The sequence below is a fragment of the Erpetoichthys calabaricus genome, chromosome 13, assembly GCF_900747795.2.
Source record: "Erpetoichthys calabaricus chromosome 13, fErpCal1.3, whole genome shotgun sequence".
NCBI lineage: Eukaryota > Metazoa > Chordata > Cladistia > Polypteriformes > Polypteridae > Erpetoichthys > Erpetoichthys calabaricus.
In genome coordinates, this window is record NC_041406.2 from 132,835,868 (window position 1) to 132,849,338 (window position 13,471).

General features: G+C 38.2%; 1 protein-coding gene across 1 annotated transcript in view; it reads right to left on the reverse strand.

The window, feature by feature from the left end:
- The window catches only part of LOC114663832 (ectonucleotide pyrophosphatase/phosphodiesterase family member 3-like), a 196,643-nt gene that overhangs the window by 17,274 nt on the left and 165,898 nt on the right, over positions 1-13,471 (reverse strand). Inside the window, exons 22-23 of the mRNA XM_051935499.1 lie at positions 2,324-2,401; positions 66-198 (exon numbers count right to left, since the gene is read on the reverse strand). Coding sequence (XP_051791459.1) covers positions 66-198; positions 2,324-2,401 — 211 coding nt within the window. The remainder of the gene's footprint in view (positions 1-65; positions 199-2,323; positions 2,402-13,471) is intronic.

Consider the following 13,471-nt stretch of genomic DNA (forward strand, 5'->3'; position numbering starts at 1 on the left):
TGTACTTTGGTGGACAAAGAAACAGAAAAAAACTAAAAAGATAAACTAAATCTTAGTACACTTACTTTATAATCTCATTAACTGAATCAGAGCGTCCGTTGTAATTATAATCAAATGCAGGACCAGATATTACATTGATGAGCCCATAATACAAAGCATACTTTTTCAAGATGATATTATGGAAGTTCATCCAGATTTCTACAAAATAACACAATTAAGTTAGTCAAGCACTTTAAATGATTAAACAAATCACATTATTTTGTGGCAATGCATTCATTTAGCATCTTCCTACAAATAACATTCTTCCTTCGTGTATTGTCATTTTGTACAATGCCAGCTTCATTTATCCAAGCATTTTCCACTCATCAATCCATTTTTGGCAACCCCAAACACACACACCCACACATGCACACACACACACACACACACATATATATATACAGTGCATCCGGAAAGTATTCACAGCACATCACTTTTTCCACATTTTGTTATGTTACAGCCTTATTCCAAAATGGATTACATTCATTTTTTTCCTCAGAATTCTACACACAACACCCCATAATGACAACGTGAATAAATTTTACTTGAGATTTCTGCAAATTTATTAAAAATAAAAAAATTGAGAAAGCACATGTACATAAGTATTCACAGCCTTTACCATGAAGCTCAAAATTGAGCTCAGGTGCATCCTGTTTCCTCTGATCATCCTTGAGATGTTTCTGCAGCTTAATTGGAGTCCACCTGTGGTAAATTCAGTTGACTGGACATGATTTGGAAAGGCACACACCTGTCTATATAAGGTCCCACAGTTGACAGTTCATGTCAGAGCACAAACCAAGCATGAAGTCAAAGGAATTGTCTGTAGACCTCCGAGACAGGATTGTCTCGAGGCACAAATCTGGGGAAGGTTACAGAAATATTTTTGCTGCTTTGAAGGTCCCAATGAGCACAGTGGCCTCCATCATTCGTAAGTGGAAGAAGTTCGAAACCACCAGGACTCTTCCTAGAGCTGGCCAGCCATCTAAATTGAGCGATCGGGGGAGAAGGGCCTTAGTCAGGGAGGTGACCAAGAACCCGATGGTCACTCTGTCAGAGATCCAGAGGTCCTCTGTGGAGAGAGGAGAACCTTCCAGAAGGACAACCATCTTTGTAGCAATCCACCAATCAGGCCTGTATGGTAGAGTGGCCAGACGGAAGCCACTCCTTAGTAAAAGGCACATGGCAGCCCGCCTGGAGTTTGCCAAAAGGCACCTGAAGGACTCTCAGACCATGAGAAAGAAAATTCTCTGGTCTGATGAGACAATTATTGAACTCTTTGGTGTGAATGCCAGGCGTCACGTTTGGAGGAAACCTGGCACCATCCCTACAGTGAAGCATGGTGGTGGCAGCATCATTCTGTGGGGATGTTTTTCAGCAGCAGGAACTGAGAGACTAGTCAGGATAAAGGGAAAGATGACTGCAGCAATGTACAGAGACATCCTGGATGAAAACCTGCTCCAGAGCGCTCTTGACCTCAGACTGGGGTGACAGTTCATCTTTCAGCAGGACAACGACCCTAAGCACACAGCGAAGATATCAAAGGAGTGGCTTCAGGACAACTCAGTGAATGTCCTTGAGTGGCCCAACCAGAGCCCAGACTTGAATCCGTTTGAACATCTCTGGAGAGATCTTAAAATGGCTGTGCACCGACGCTTCCCATCCAACCTGATGGAGCTTCAGAGGTGCTGTAAAGAGGAATGGGCGAAACTGGCCAAGGATAGGTGTGCCAAGCTTGTGTCATCATATTCAACAAGACTTGAGGCTGTAATTGCTGCCAAAGGTGCATCGACAAAGTATTGAGCAAAGGCTGTGAATACTTATGTACATGGGATTTCTAAGTTTTTTTATTTTTAATAAATTTGCAAAAACCTCAAGTAAACTTTTTTCACATTGTCATTATGGGGTGTTGTGTGTAGAATTCTGAGGAAAAAAATGAATTTAATCCATTTTGGAATAAGGCTGTAACATAACAAAATGTGGAAAAAGTGATGTGCTGTGAATACTTTCCGGATGCACTGTGTATATATATATATATATATATATATATAAGGCCAAAGTAAACTGTACCCCTTCAAAGCTGGAGTACTCGTCTTTATGACAATTATTTTTGCACTTTGCAAATAAACAGAGGGCCTCAACAGAAATGCATAGATTACATGTAACTAGTTGTTTGTTCTGTTAGTGTATTTTAATCATGCATTTACAACAGGTGTTATTAATCAAAATATAAAAGAAGGATATTTAAAGTTTAGTAAATGTTAAATGTGATTAATGATGGACTTACTTTTGAAGGCAGGATACATGGGCACCACATTGCTTATTAGCAGACCGTCATACTGTTCAGATGAGGATTCAGCAAGATCTGAAAAATGGACACATAAATCTGAAGGGTTACCCAAAATGTATGTAATTTAAAGTCCTTTCATACGCAGTGCCTTTAATACATCCTTCAAACATTATGAATACAGTATTTAGTAATCCCTTATGTGTTAGCTAAAGCTCTTGCAGCATTCCAGTCATTGGTTATTTTAAGGACATACTAGAATTTTTTTTTATTTATGACATTAGATTATTATTAAATGATATGTTAATTTAGTTTGAAAGTATCATACATCCCAATCAGCTAAGACTGAGGTGTATGATACAACTGAACAAAATCAGAACGTCATTTAATTATCCAATGTCATATAAATAAAACTAGAATGTCCTAAAAATGGCAAATGACTGGAATGTTGCAAGAGCATTAGCTAACAAATAAAGGATTAATAAGTATTCATAATGTTCAAAGGATGTATTAAAAGCGATTTTTTTTTTCAATTATCCAGCACTGGAATGTTAATTAAATTTTTGCTTTGCAAATCTAATTTGGTAAACACAGCAGTGCTGCAAAATTAATAAGGGAAGAAATCAATGGGTATTAAACAAACAAAAAAAAAGACTAAGTATAAAGTAATTTTAAGCAGCACTTAATTTTAAAAGTAACACTCAATATCTAAACTGAAAACCAAAACTTTGACTTCTTAATCACAGTTATGAATGCCACGGACCCAAGTCAAAACTCGAAATCTGCCTTTAACAGTATAATCCTGAAAGATCTCAAATCATTCCTAATCCAAAAGCTATTCCTGATTCAATGCTGAAGTGTGCTGGCAAGTCTGTACCTTCGCCCATCTGTTCCAGGTCAGCCTCTGGGAGGCCATACCATGAACATGAGGCCCGTTTAGACTTTGATGGGGCTTTTGCTGCCTTTTCCTTCTGAGCCCTTTGTTTGCTATGCATGCTTATTTGTACCTGCATGTAGTATTATTAAATGCCATTAGGATGAATAAATACAGGATATCTTGAAATGATATATAAAAACGTTAAAATAACACCGCTGCTGATGGAGCTCCCCCCTTCACATCCATCTCCAACAACAGACAAGACCAAACCTGCTATTCCTGATTCAAAACCTAAATATGCCAAATCATTAAGACAAGAATACATAAACAACACTTTAAAAGACGGGATCAAGGGAGGGGCAACACTAGCCATGGCAATGCTATACAAAGCAGAAACCACAGAGGCTCTAACCCACCCTTGTATTAGGCTTCAGGTGACTGCACCATCAATAGCACCCTTAGTAAACTAACCAATGTCAGCCGGTGGCCATACACCATTAAGCTCTACTCCAGCCAAATAAAAGGTAACGTAAGAACCTTAAGAAGAACATAAAAAAGTTAGACTAACAAAAAAGGTGGCCAATAATAACCTGCCCCTGCAGGGTTACCATATTAATCACAAACAAATATTGGGGGGCACAAGACAAGTTCTTGCTCACCCCCAGATCTACAGAAGGCAGCAACAGGGTTTGATTGCCTTTGTTTTTCATGTTCCCTGCAACATTGCCTGGCCTTTATTTTAAATGTAATGTCAGAGTTGTAGTGACTCCTGAGTCTACCCAGGCTACTCTGGGAGGACAGGCCCAGCAGCAGGGCCGGCCCTAACAATTGCGGGGCCCTATGCGAAACGGATTGCGCGGGGCCCAGTCGGGGTAGGGATAAGGATAATAAGTGAAAATTAAGATTTTGTATTAGAAAATAAATTCGTCTTTGCATTTTATTCATTCTTTACTAAGTACAAAATCACGATCAAATTAACTTTACTTTACGAGCCTTGCGTGTAGCGAAGTCATACAGTATATCATCAAAATTTTGTTTCCTACATAGATCACACTCAATAGCAAGAATTGCCAAATTGTTCAATCTATCTTCGTGAATTGTTGACCTCAAGTAATTCTTGATTAGTTTGAGGCGCAAGAAGCTTCTTTCACCAGATGCCACAGTTAAAAAAATGAAAAATGAACAAAATAAAGTATTTACTGATTTATTACGTCGTTATTGCATTTGATTACGTGATTTAACGTTTGAACGACAATTTGCATTTGATTATGTCACGTTTGCATTTGATTACGAGTAAATAAAATTAAAAAAAATACCTTAAGTCTACCAATTTAGGGGAACTTGAGGTAAGATGAACCACTTTTTAAAATTCCTTGTCAAATCCACATTTTTTGCTTTTTACCAGTAATTTTCAGTCAAATTATTGTTAATGATCTGCATATGCATGCGCTTGTCGCTTAGGGATGAATCGGTACATTTTGAGCAAGTGTTTGTGAAAAAAATTTTTTTTTATCTTACCCCTACTACGGGTAAGATGAAACAATCGTTTGGGTAGACGAATCACATTATTTTATTTTGTAAAACTATCTTAAACATTTGAAATGAGAGACTATTCATAAAACAAATTGTATAAAGATACAAGTTGACGTGCCGATGATTCTATGGCTGACTGTTAACATAGGGTGGGTTATCAATGTACAGGATCTTCGAATTTTATACAACGCTTGTTTCTGAGGAACAAGCTTTACTCACCGGTGAAAAAATCTTCGTCTGGCAGAAAAGAGAAAATTTAAACCACTGCCGGTAAATTTCAAACTATTCATCCAAAAAATCGATAACATCATCTCCATAAATAGCTCCTCCTATTTGATTGGTTTCACTGAGCTGAGCCATCATAAGGTTAAGAACGGTGTCTGTTTCATCTTACCCCAAGTTCCCCTAAATGACGAGTTTAGAGATAAAGCACCCGAGCAGCTACAATTTTTTTTCAATTTTATTTACTTGTCGTAATCACTTGAAACGACGACGTGATAAAAAACACTGTAAAAACATAAAAACAGAATAAACACGCTGACCTATACATGATTATAAGTTATAATGGTTTAATTTAATAATTTACACCTAGAATTAGCGCGGGGCCTATGAAAGTGCGGGGCCCACTGCGGCCGCATAGGTTGCAGTGGCCTAAGGCCGGCCCTGCCCAGCAGTGTTACCAGGCTACTATGAGCCCGAAAATATTTCCAAGTTTAAGTTGAAAGTGTTTTGGACATCTTGACCAAAGTCTAAATGAGTTTGGAGTTTAGAGTGAAGTACATGGTAGGATGAAGAGAGGCCAGTTTGGTTTTAGTAGTATAAGGAATTAAAGAAAGGTTTCTGAGTGCTTTGCTTTGTGTGGGAAATTGGACCAGGCCCCCTGTGGGTCTGTGGATGGTCATCACTACTTTGGTAAGCCCAAAAACCCTAGTACAGTATCTTGTTTGTGATAGACTTATATATTATGTACTCCTGTGTGTCTGTGTTTTAAAACTTTTTTTTTAAATGTCCCCCCAAATTGCACTGTTCTCTATGTAAAGAGCTCAATCCTCTCATTTACTTTATTCTAGTGCAGCAGGTAGCCTACAATGTAAGCAGAAATGTCTATTCTGGGCTCTGAAAGGCAGAGTCACCATTTTAATTTTTTTTTCCACAAAAAATTAGATTGTTGTTTTAAGTAACTTAATTATAGTTATGACATTAAAACACATCCTACCCCATTGATTTGTGACCCATAGTAAAAGCATCAGGTCTGTCTTAAGAGGTATGCTATCAAGATGCAGCATTACTGTGTTGCATTACTTATTTTAACAAAATATATTCAGGATCAGTACTTTAATAATTTTATTGTTGGGATACTTTCATTTTTATGTTAAACAAATAGTAAAATTTATACTTGAACTCTAGTATATGTGTAGACACATCCTTGTTAGCTTTTCCTGTGACATATTGATTTTTACAAAGACTAGGTAAAAAAAAAAAAAAAGAGGTAGATATGGAAGCAAGCAGATGGTTGGTGTGTGCACGACAATCTGACCACAAAACATGTTTTTTTGTATCAATTGTTCAGAAAACACAACAATGTAAAAAACAAAATGGTGCATTTACTGTGAATAATAAGACATGCTTGAATTAAAAAAAGACAGTCACTTCTTCGATGCGCGTTAAATGTTTTCTTTGTGAAGACCTACTTGTACACAGTACATCAGTTTATTATGTCATTTAAAAAAGGAAAGCGAGGTACTGTATGTACATTTTGTTCTCTTGCTAACTGGATTAATTTAAGTACTGTAGCAAGCTAGATACTGTATATTTCAATAGATGTTTAATTTTGTCAGATTAAATAGAAAAGCTGCTGCCTCTATAAAAGGCATGATCTTAATGCTACCCTACAAAACAAATTTTGGCATTTGCTCTGTTATAAATCACAAAAATACTGCTGATATTTTTTGCATATATTCAGAGAAAAGGACTGCCACAAACTTCACAAGGAAATAAAATACTAATTAACTATTCAGAACATAAGACATAGTGGTTAGAAAATGCATAAAGAATGAGTGAAAACTAAAGAACAAAACTGGAAGCTGGAGGATACGAAAAAGCAACAGCATTTAGCTTGCATTAAAGAAATAATGAAAACTAGCCAACCCGCGGCATAGCATACGCCGCATAATTATTTATTGATGGGTGAACACTTCCTGAAAGACACAGTTGTCCAAATGGGGTGGGTTTAAGGATACGACTGTGAGTGAATGAAAAGATGGAACTCTGGAGAGAGCAACATACAATTGTCCGTGACTGAAAACTGGTTTTGGCAGATACAGGCATATCTTTTTGAAAGATTGTCCCTGCGCCTTATTAATTGTCATTGCAAAGGCCAATCTAACAGGAAATTGTCTGCGTGTAAAAGTAAAAAGCAAATTTGAATCTGATTGGGTCAGGGATATCTGGGAAATAAGGACAGTTTGTGAGGTAACAGCTGCGATAGTCTTACACTCCAGTACATTGCGGTGAAAGCTGGTAACAGTCAGTCTAGTGCCATTACAGAGACCTTTTGCTGGCAGGAGGTTTCTGAGAAGCATGACGACTGGACCAATTTTAATTTTGAGTTTATGCGGAAGCATGCCAGTGGGAGTAAGGCTATTAAGAAATTCTTCGGGGAATGAAAGTTGATCTGCAGGATCGTCTGTGATGATGGAGTCGACGTTCTCGGAAGTGAATGGTGATAGTAGCTGGAAGCATTTGGGACATTGCCACAATTTCTGCCTTGCCACCATAAACGAGGCAGGGTGGACGTGGATAGAGGGTTAGAGTTGGCGGGCGGAGCTCTGTCGTGCGTTCCCCATGACGCGGGAGGAGGGTTAGAGTTGGCAAGTGGGGCTCTGTCGTTGGTATCCCATGGTCGGGTGACTTGGTGGATTATATATAGAAAAGCATCCAGAACCGAAAAGAACAATGAAAAGTCAACGTGGCTCAGAGATACATGTGGACTGTAGCAGAGACAAAAGCGACTGAGGCGGTGTTTGGTGAGGTGTTGCGTGCGGAGCACATGAGCAGGCAGTTCGCATGCCTCGAGAGCGAGGGTGGACGCGGGAGGAGGGTTAGAGTTGGCAGGCGGGGCTCTGTCATGCGTATCCCATGGTCTTAGAGTTGGCAGATACAGGCATATCTTTTTGAAAATTTGGCCCTGTGCCTTATTAATTGTCATTGCAAAGGCTAATCTAACAGGAAATTGTCTGCATGTAAAAGTAAAAGGCAAATTTGAATCTGATGGGGTCAGGGAAATCCGGGGAATAAGGACAGTTTGTGAGGTAGCAGCTGCGATAGTCTTACACTCCAGTACATTGCAGTGAATGCTGGTAACACTCAGGCGGGCGGGCGGGCAGGCGGGCAAGCCAACAAAAACACTATGCTCTTAGTATGGTATGAATCAGGTTTTTGTAGACAAAGGTTTTCCCTTTTCCTGTAGGACCATCTAAGAAGAAGCATGTTTGTCGCGGATGGGAATCGCTGTATGCAGCATGTAAAACAGTTAGCGAGGGTGGACACGGTCGTGCATATCCCATGACGCAGGAGGAGGGTTAGAGTTGGCGGGCTTGGCTCTGTCATGCGTATCCCATGATCTCTGTCTTGCGTGCCATGGTTGGCTGCTTAGTGAATTATATATATAGATAGATTCTAAACATGAATGATGACTAAAGTACCAGCTTCCCAAACACATATGGTAAGCCCATTACCTCTAAAAAAAAAGCGTCACTTGTACACACATTTCAGGATAAACTGAACAATGTGAAAAAATGGCTGCACATGTCTATTTTTGCTAAGTGCCAATTTCTGTGGAATAAATACATGATCAAATATAGCTGCTGAAATTCATTAAGGAGACTGAGAACTCTGTTTACCGCTGTGGAGAGGCTTCTACATAGAATGAAAGAATAAGGCCAGCAGTACTACCTAGAATGTGTACTGAGAACAAGCATACCCAAGTGTGATCACCACCAGGCAGGTGGTCCTGTGCAGAGAACCCAACTTAATGCTTTTCAAGAACTCATTGACTGATGCTGACAGGAATTAATCTTAGTTGAGCACTGATTTTTGGCAAGTTTGTTCTTTTTTTGCTCCTTGTAACCATATTTGTCAAGGATTTCCTAACAGTTTAAAATAGTTCAAATGGAGATACATAAACTTCACAGTCCAAGTGCCTTCATTTTAAAGATTTTAGTAAAATTCAAAGCATACAGTTGACACAAAAAAATATAGAAAATGTTTGGTAATGCACACAAAAAAGTGATAATGGTAACTTCTTGTCTATGGTAAGGTTACATTTCATAAGTTTTCTATTTGTTACCACATACACTAGAACATATGTTTGACCTAACATACCTAACCTAGATAACGGTTAGGCATTAAGGGCATATAGTTTTTTATCTGAATAACAGTTCATGCTTCATCTAACTTCAATCTAAGGGCTATTCTGTTGTCACAAAGAGCAAACATAAGAACATTCCATTATGTTTAACTTATATGGGTGAAACAGAATCTGCCATTATCTGTAAAGCTACATTTTATTCAAGTTCAAAAATAAACAAACCAATTCAAATTTACCATTAAAATGAACTTAAAGGATGTGGTTCTTGCACCCCTTATAAAACCTTTCTGCGGCTTTTTTGTGGCTTCCTAAAGGGAATATTAATACATACTGTAAGTACTTTGTATTAGTAATGTAGTTATCAACCAGTAAATATTCTTCTATCATTTAATTTTAAGTGTGACACATCACTATTTTATTGCTTTGCCATTTTGTGAATGTATTGCTAGGAAGCGCTACACTATTGCTTGGGGCTGCCTCCCAGAAGGCGTTACATACCATGTCATGTACAGTATATTCCAGTTTACAGCCCTTTGCTGAATTCATTGCAAGATCCAGTATTCCAGATTCATACTCAGATTCAGATTATAGTAAGCTTTCACATCAAGATTCACACCTCATTCTGGTTGTCGACTTTGACTCTTATTACTGTTTTTTGAATGTATGTTCAGCTCCTGGTCCAAATAATTTTATTTTTGCAATTGTGTACAGTACTTTTAGCAGGCAATTTAGGGTGGTCAGCGGGAGCTACAAAAGTAGGTAGACACTATTTACGCTGTGGTTCATCAGATCTTTGTTGGATACATATAATTGGCATATAATTGCTTGCTTCTGGACTGTGTTTAGGATGACTTATTAAACTTCTTCTTTTCTCTTCTCCATTCCTGCACAAGCTCCAGAGGCACTAGCTGCTTTTTGGTTTTGTTATACTAAATGGGAATTGCATGCCAAGATTGGGCATTGAAAATGTAATTACAGTGGTGTGAAAAACTATTTGCCCCCTTCCTGATTTCTTATTCTTTTGCATGTTTGTCACACAAAATGTTTCTGATCATCAAACACATTTAACCATTAGTCAAATATAACACAAGTAAACACAAAATGCAGTTTGTAAATGGTGGTTTTTATTATTTAGGGAGAAAAAAAAATCCAAACCTACATGGCCCTGTGTGAAAAAGTAATTGCCCCCTGAACCTAATAACTGGTTGGGCCACCCTTAGCAGCAATAACTTCAATCAAGCGTTTGCCATAACTTGCAATGAGTCTTTTACAGCACTCTGGAGGAATTTTGGCCCACTCATCTTTGCAAAATTGTTGTAATTCAGCTTTATTTGAGGGTTTTCTAGCATGAACCGCCTTTTTAAGGTCGTGCCATAGCATCTCAATTGGATTCAGGTCAGAACTTTGACTAGGCCACTCCAAAGTCTTCATTTTGTTTTTCTTCAGCCATTCAGAGGTGGATTTGCTGGTGTGTTTTGGGTCATTGTCCTGTTGCAGCACCCAAGATCGCTTCAGCTTGAGTTGACGAACAGATGGCCGGACATTCTCCTTCAGGATTTTTTGGTAGACAGTAGAATTCATGGTTCCATCTATCACAGCAAGCCTTCCAGGTCCTGAAGCAGCAAAACAACACCAGACCATCACACTACCACCACCATATTTTACTGTTGGTATGATGTTCTTTTTCTGAAATGCTGTGTTCCTTTTACGCCAGATGTAACGGGACATTTGCCTTCCAAAAAGTTCAACTTTTGACTCATCAGTCCACAAGGTATTTTCCCAAAAGTCTTGGCAATCATTGAGATGTTTCTTAGCAAAATTGAGACGAGCCCTAATGTTCTTTTTGCTTAACAGTGGTTTGCGTCTTGGAAATCTGCCATGCAGGCCGTTTTTGCCCAGTCTCTTTCTTATGGTGGAGTCGTGAACACTGACCTTAATTGAGGCAAGTGAGGCCTGCAGTTCTTTAGACGTTGTCCTGGGGTCTTTTGTGACCTCTCGGATGAGTCGTCTCTGCGCTCTTGGGGTAATTTTGGTCAGCCGGCCACTCCTGGGAAGGTTCACTACTGTTCCATGTTTTTGCCATTTGTGGATAATGGCTCTCACTGTGGTTCGCTGGAGTCCCAAAGCTTTAGAAATGGCTTTATAACCTTTACCAGACTGATAGATCTCAATTACTTCTGTTCTCATTTGTTCCTGAATTTCTTTGGATCTTGGCATGATGTCTAGCTTTTGAGGTGCTTTTGGTCTACTTCTCTGTGTCAGGCAGCTCCTATTTAAGTGATTTCTTGATTGAAACAGGTGTGGCAGTAATCAGGCCTGGGGGTGGCTACGGAAATTGAACTCAGGTGTGATACACCACAGTTAGGTTATTTTTTAACAAGGGGGCAATTACTTTTTCACACAGGGCCATGTAGGTTTGGATTTTTTTTCTCCCTAAATAATAAACACCATCATTTAAAAACTGCATTTTGTGTTTACTTGTGTTATATTTGACTAATGGTTAAATGTGTTTGATGATCAGAAACATTTTGTGTGACAAACATGCAAAAGAATAAGAAATCAGGAAGGGGGCAAATAGTTTTTCACACCACTGTACCTTTATTGTCACGGATTGTGCCTGGTTCCCTTATAATAGTCCACTACAGAAGAGCAAAATACTAAAGTGGGATAACTGAAGCATTAGCATAACTGAAGCCTTTTTTAGAAGAGACCTGACAGCAAACTGTAATACTGTGTATAGTAACTCGAAAATAAAATTCCACACTTTGAGAATTAAGCTCATCAAAATTATAAGCCTTCAATCCAAGAAATTGTATACTTTAGTCAGCAGTAATGTAATAGGTTTTTACTACCAATACTATTTCAGGCACAGTTTACCTACTGTACACTGAACGTATTTGATTCTGAACATCACACATGCATACATTCTCAAATCTGGTTAATCCAAACCAGGGTCACAGTGGGACACAGCCTGACTGGGGAAAAAGTGGAAAACAAAACCATAGAAGGGGTGCCAGTCCATCTCACTGCACACAAGACCCCTCACACCAAAGCAAATTTAGAGTTGTCATTTATCTTAAACTATGCATCTTTGGAGAAGTGGGAGGAAAACTAGGGGACCCATAAATAAACTCCTGCAGATAAGGGAGAAACAAACATATGCCACACATACAATAATCAAGTCGCTGGATCTACAGTATGTGACAAACCAGGTCAAAATTTGAGACATGATATTTTTAGCAGATATTGAATTCTTATGAATGACTGAAGGCTCATTGATTAATTTAATGTATTTATTGCAAATTGGAATGATGGTAGGATAAGTCACCTGGAAGGACAACACTGTTATCTCTGGGTTTATCACATGCTTTAAAAAATTGTAGGTAGAAACCAATATGGGAGTCTAACCTTGATAGGATAGAGGGAAAAGGGGCAAAACAGAATTAGGAGTTTCATGACGAAAGTATATTGTATATATCTTGAACTTTTATCTTCTAATCCCATTTTTCAAAGTGGATTCATGGAAATTACAGCTAAAGGGTCTAAGACAAGATATGTCCCTAAAAGACACCAACTTAAACAGTAGCCACCTACTATATATCATTTTTCTTTATGTTAAGCATAACCTATTTTGAACATATTAACTCTTATCGTATAGGTTTGGACTAAAGTAACAAATGGAGCCCTCCATTGACTCTATTTTGAAACAAAACAATTAAATAAACTGTATTAATCCCATGGGGAAATTCAGATGCATACAGCAGAAATATATATAAAAAAAGATGGAATGGAAAGTTTTTTTTTGCTTTAATGAGGTCTTCCCTGTATGAAAGTGGCCAACTTTGATATGAAAATGTTATGTTTCAAAATTATATAGCTGGGTCTTTCAGTTCACCTGTGCTATCATAACATATCATAACAGGTAGCGCAGTGGTAGTGCTGCTGCTTTGCAGTAAGGAGGCTGTGGAAGATTGTGGGTTCGCTTCCTGGTTCCTCCCTGTGTGGATAGCGCTTTGAGTACTGAGAAAAGCGCTATATAAATGTAATGAATTATTATTATTATTATGGTTAGATGGCACGTGCAAATTCACTATGGCAGAAAACTTCCAAACGGCAACTAAACTGAGTCCAAAAGACATGATGCAGAAGAATGGTTACTCTATTTGTAATTTGTATTTGGTTAATCTATTACTAAGCGCTTTGAGTAGTGAGAAAAGCACTATATAAATGCAAAGAATTATTATTATATTATTATTACTATATAAATTAGAAAATCTAGCCTATGCAAAAATGTAAGATTCTTCTGAAACAGTAAGTCATATTGAGAGAGGTAGCTAGGAAATAAACAATTTCAAATGATGTGCTTTTA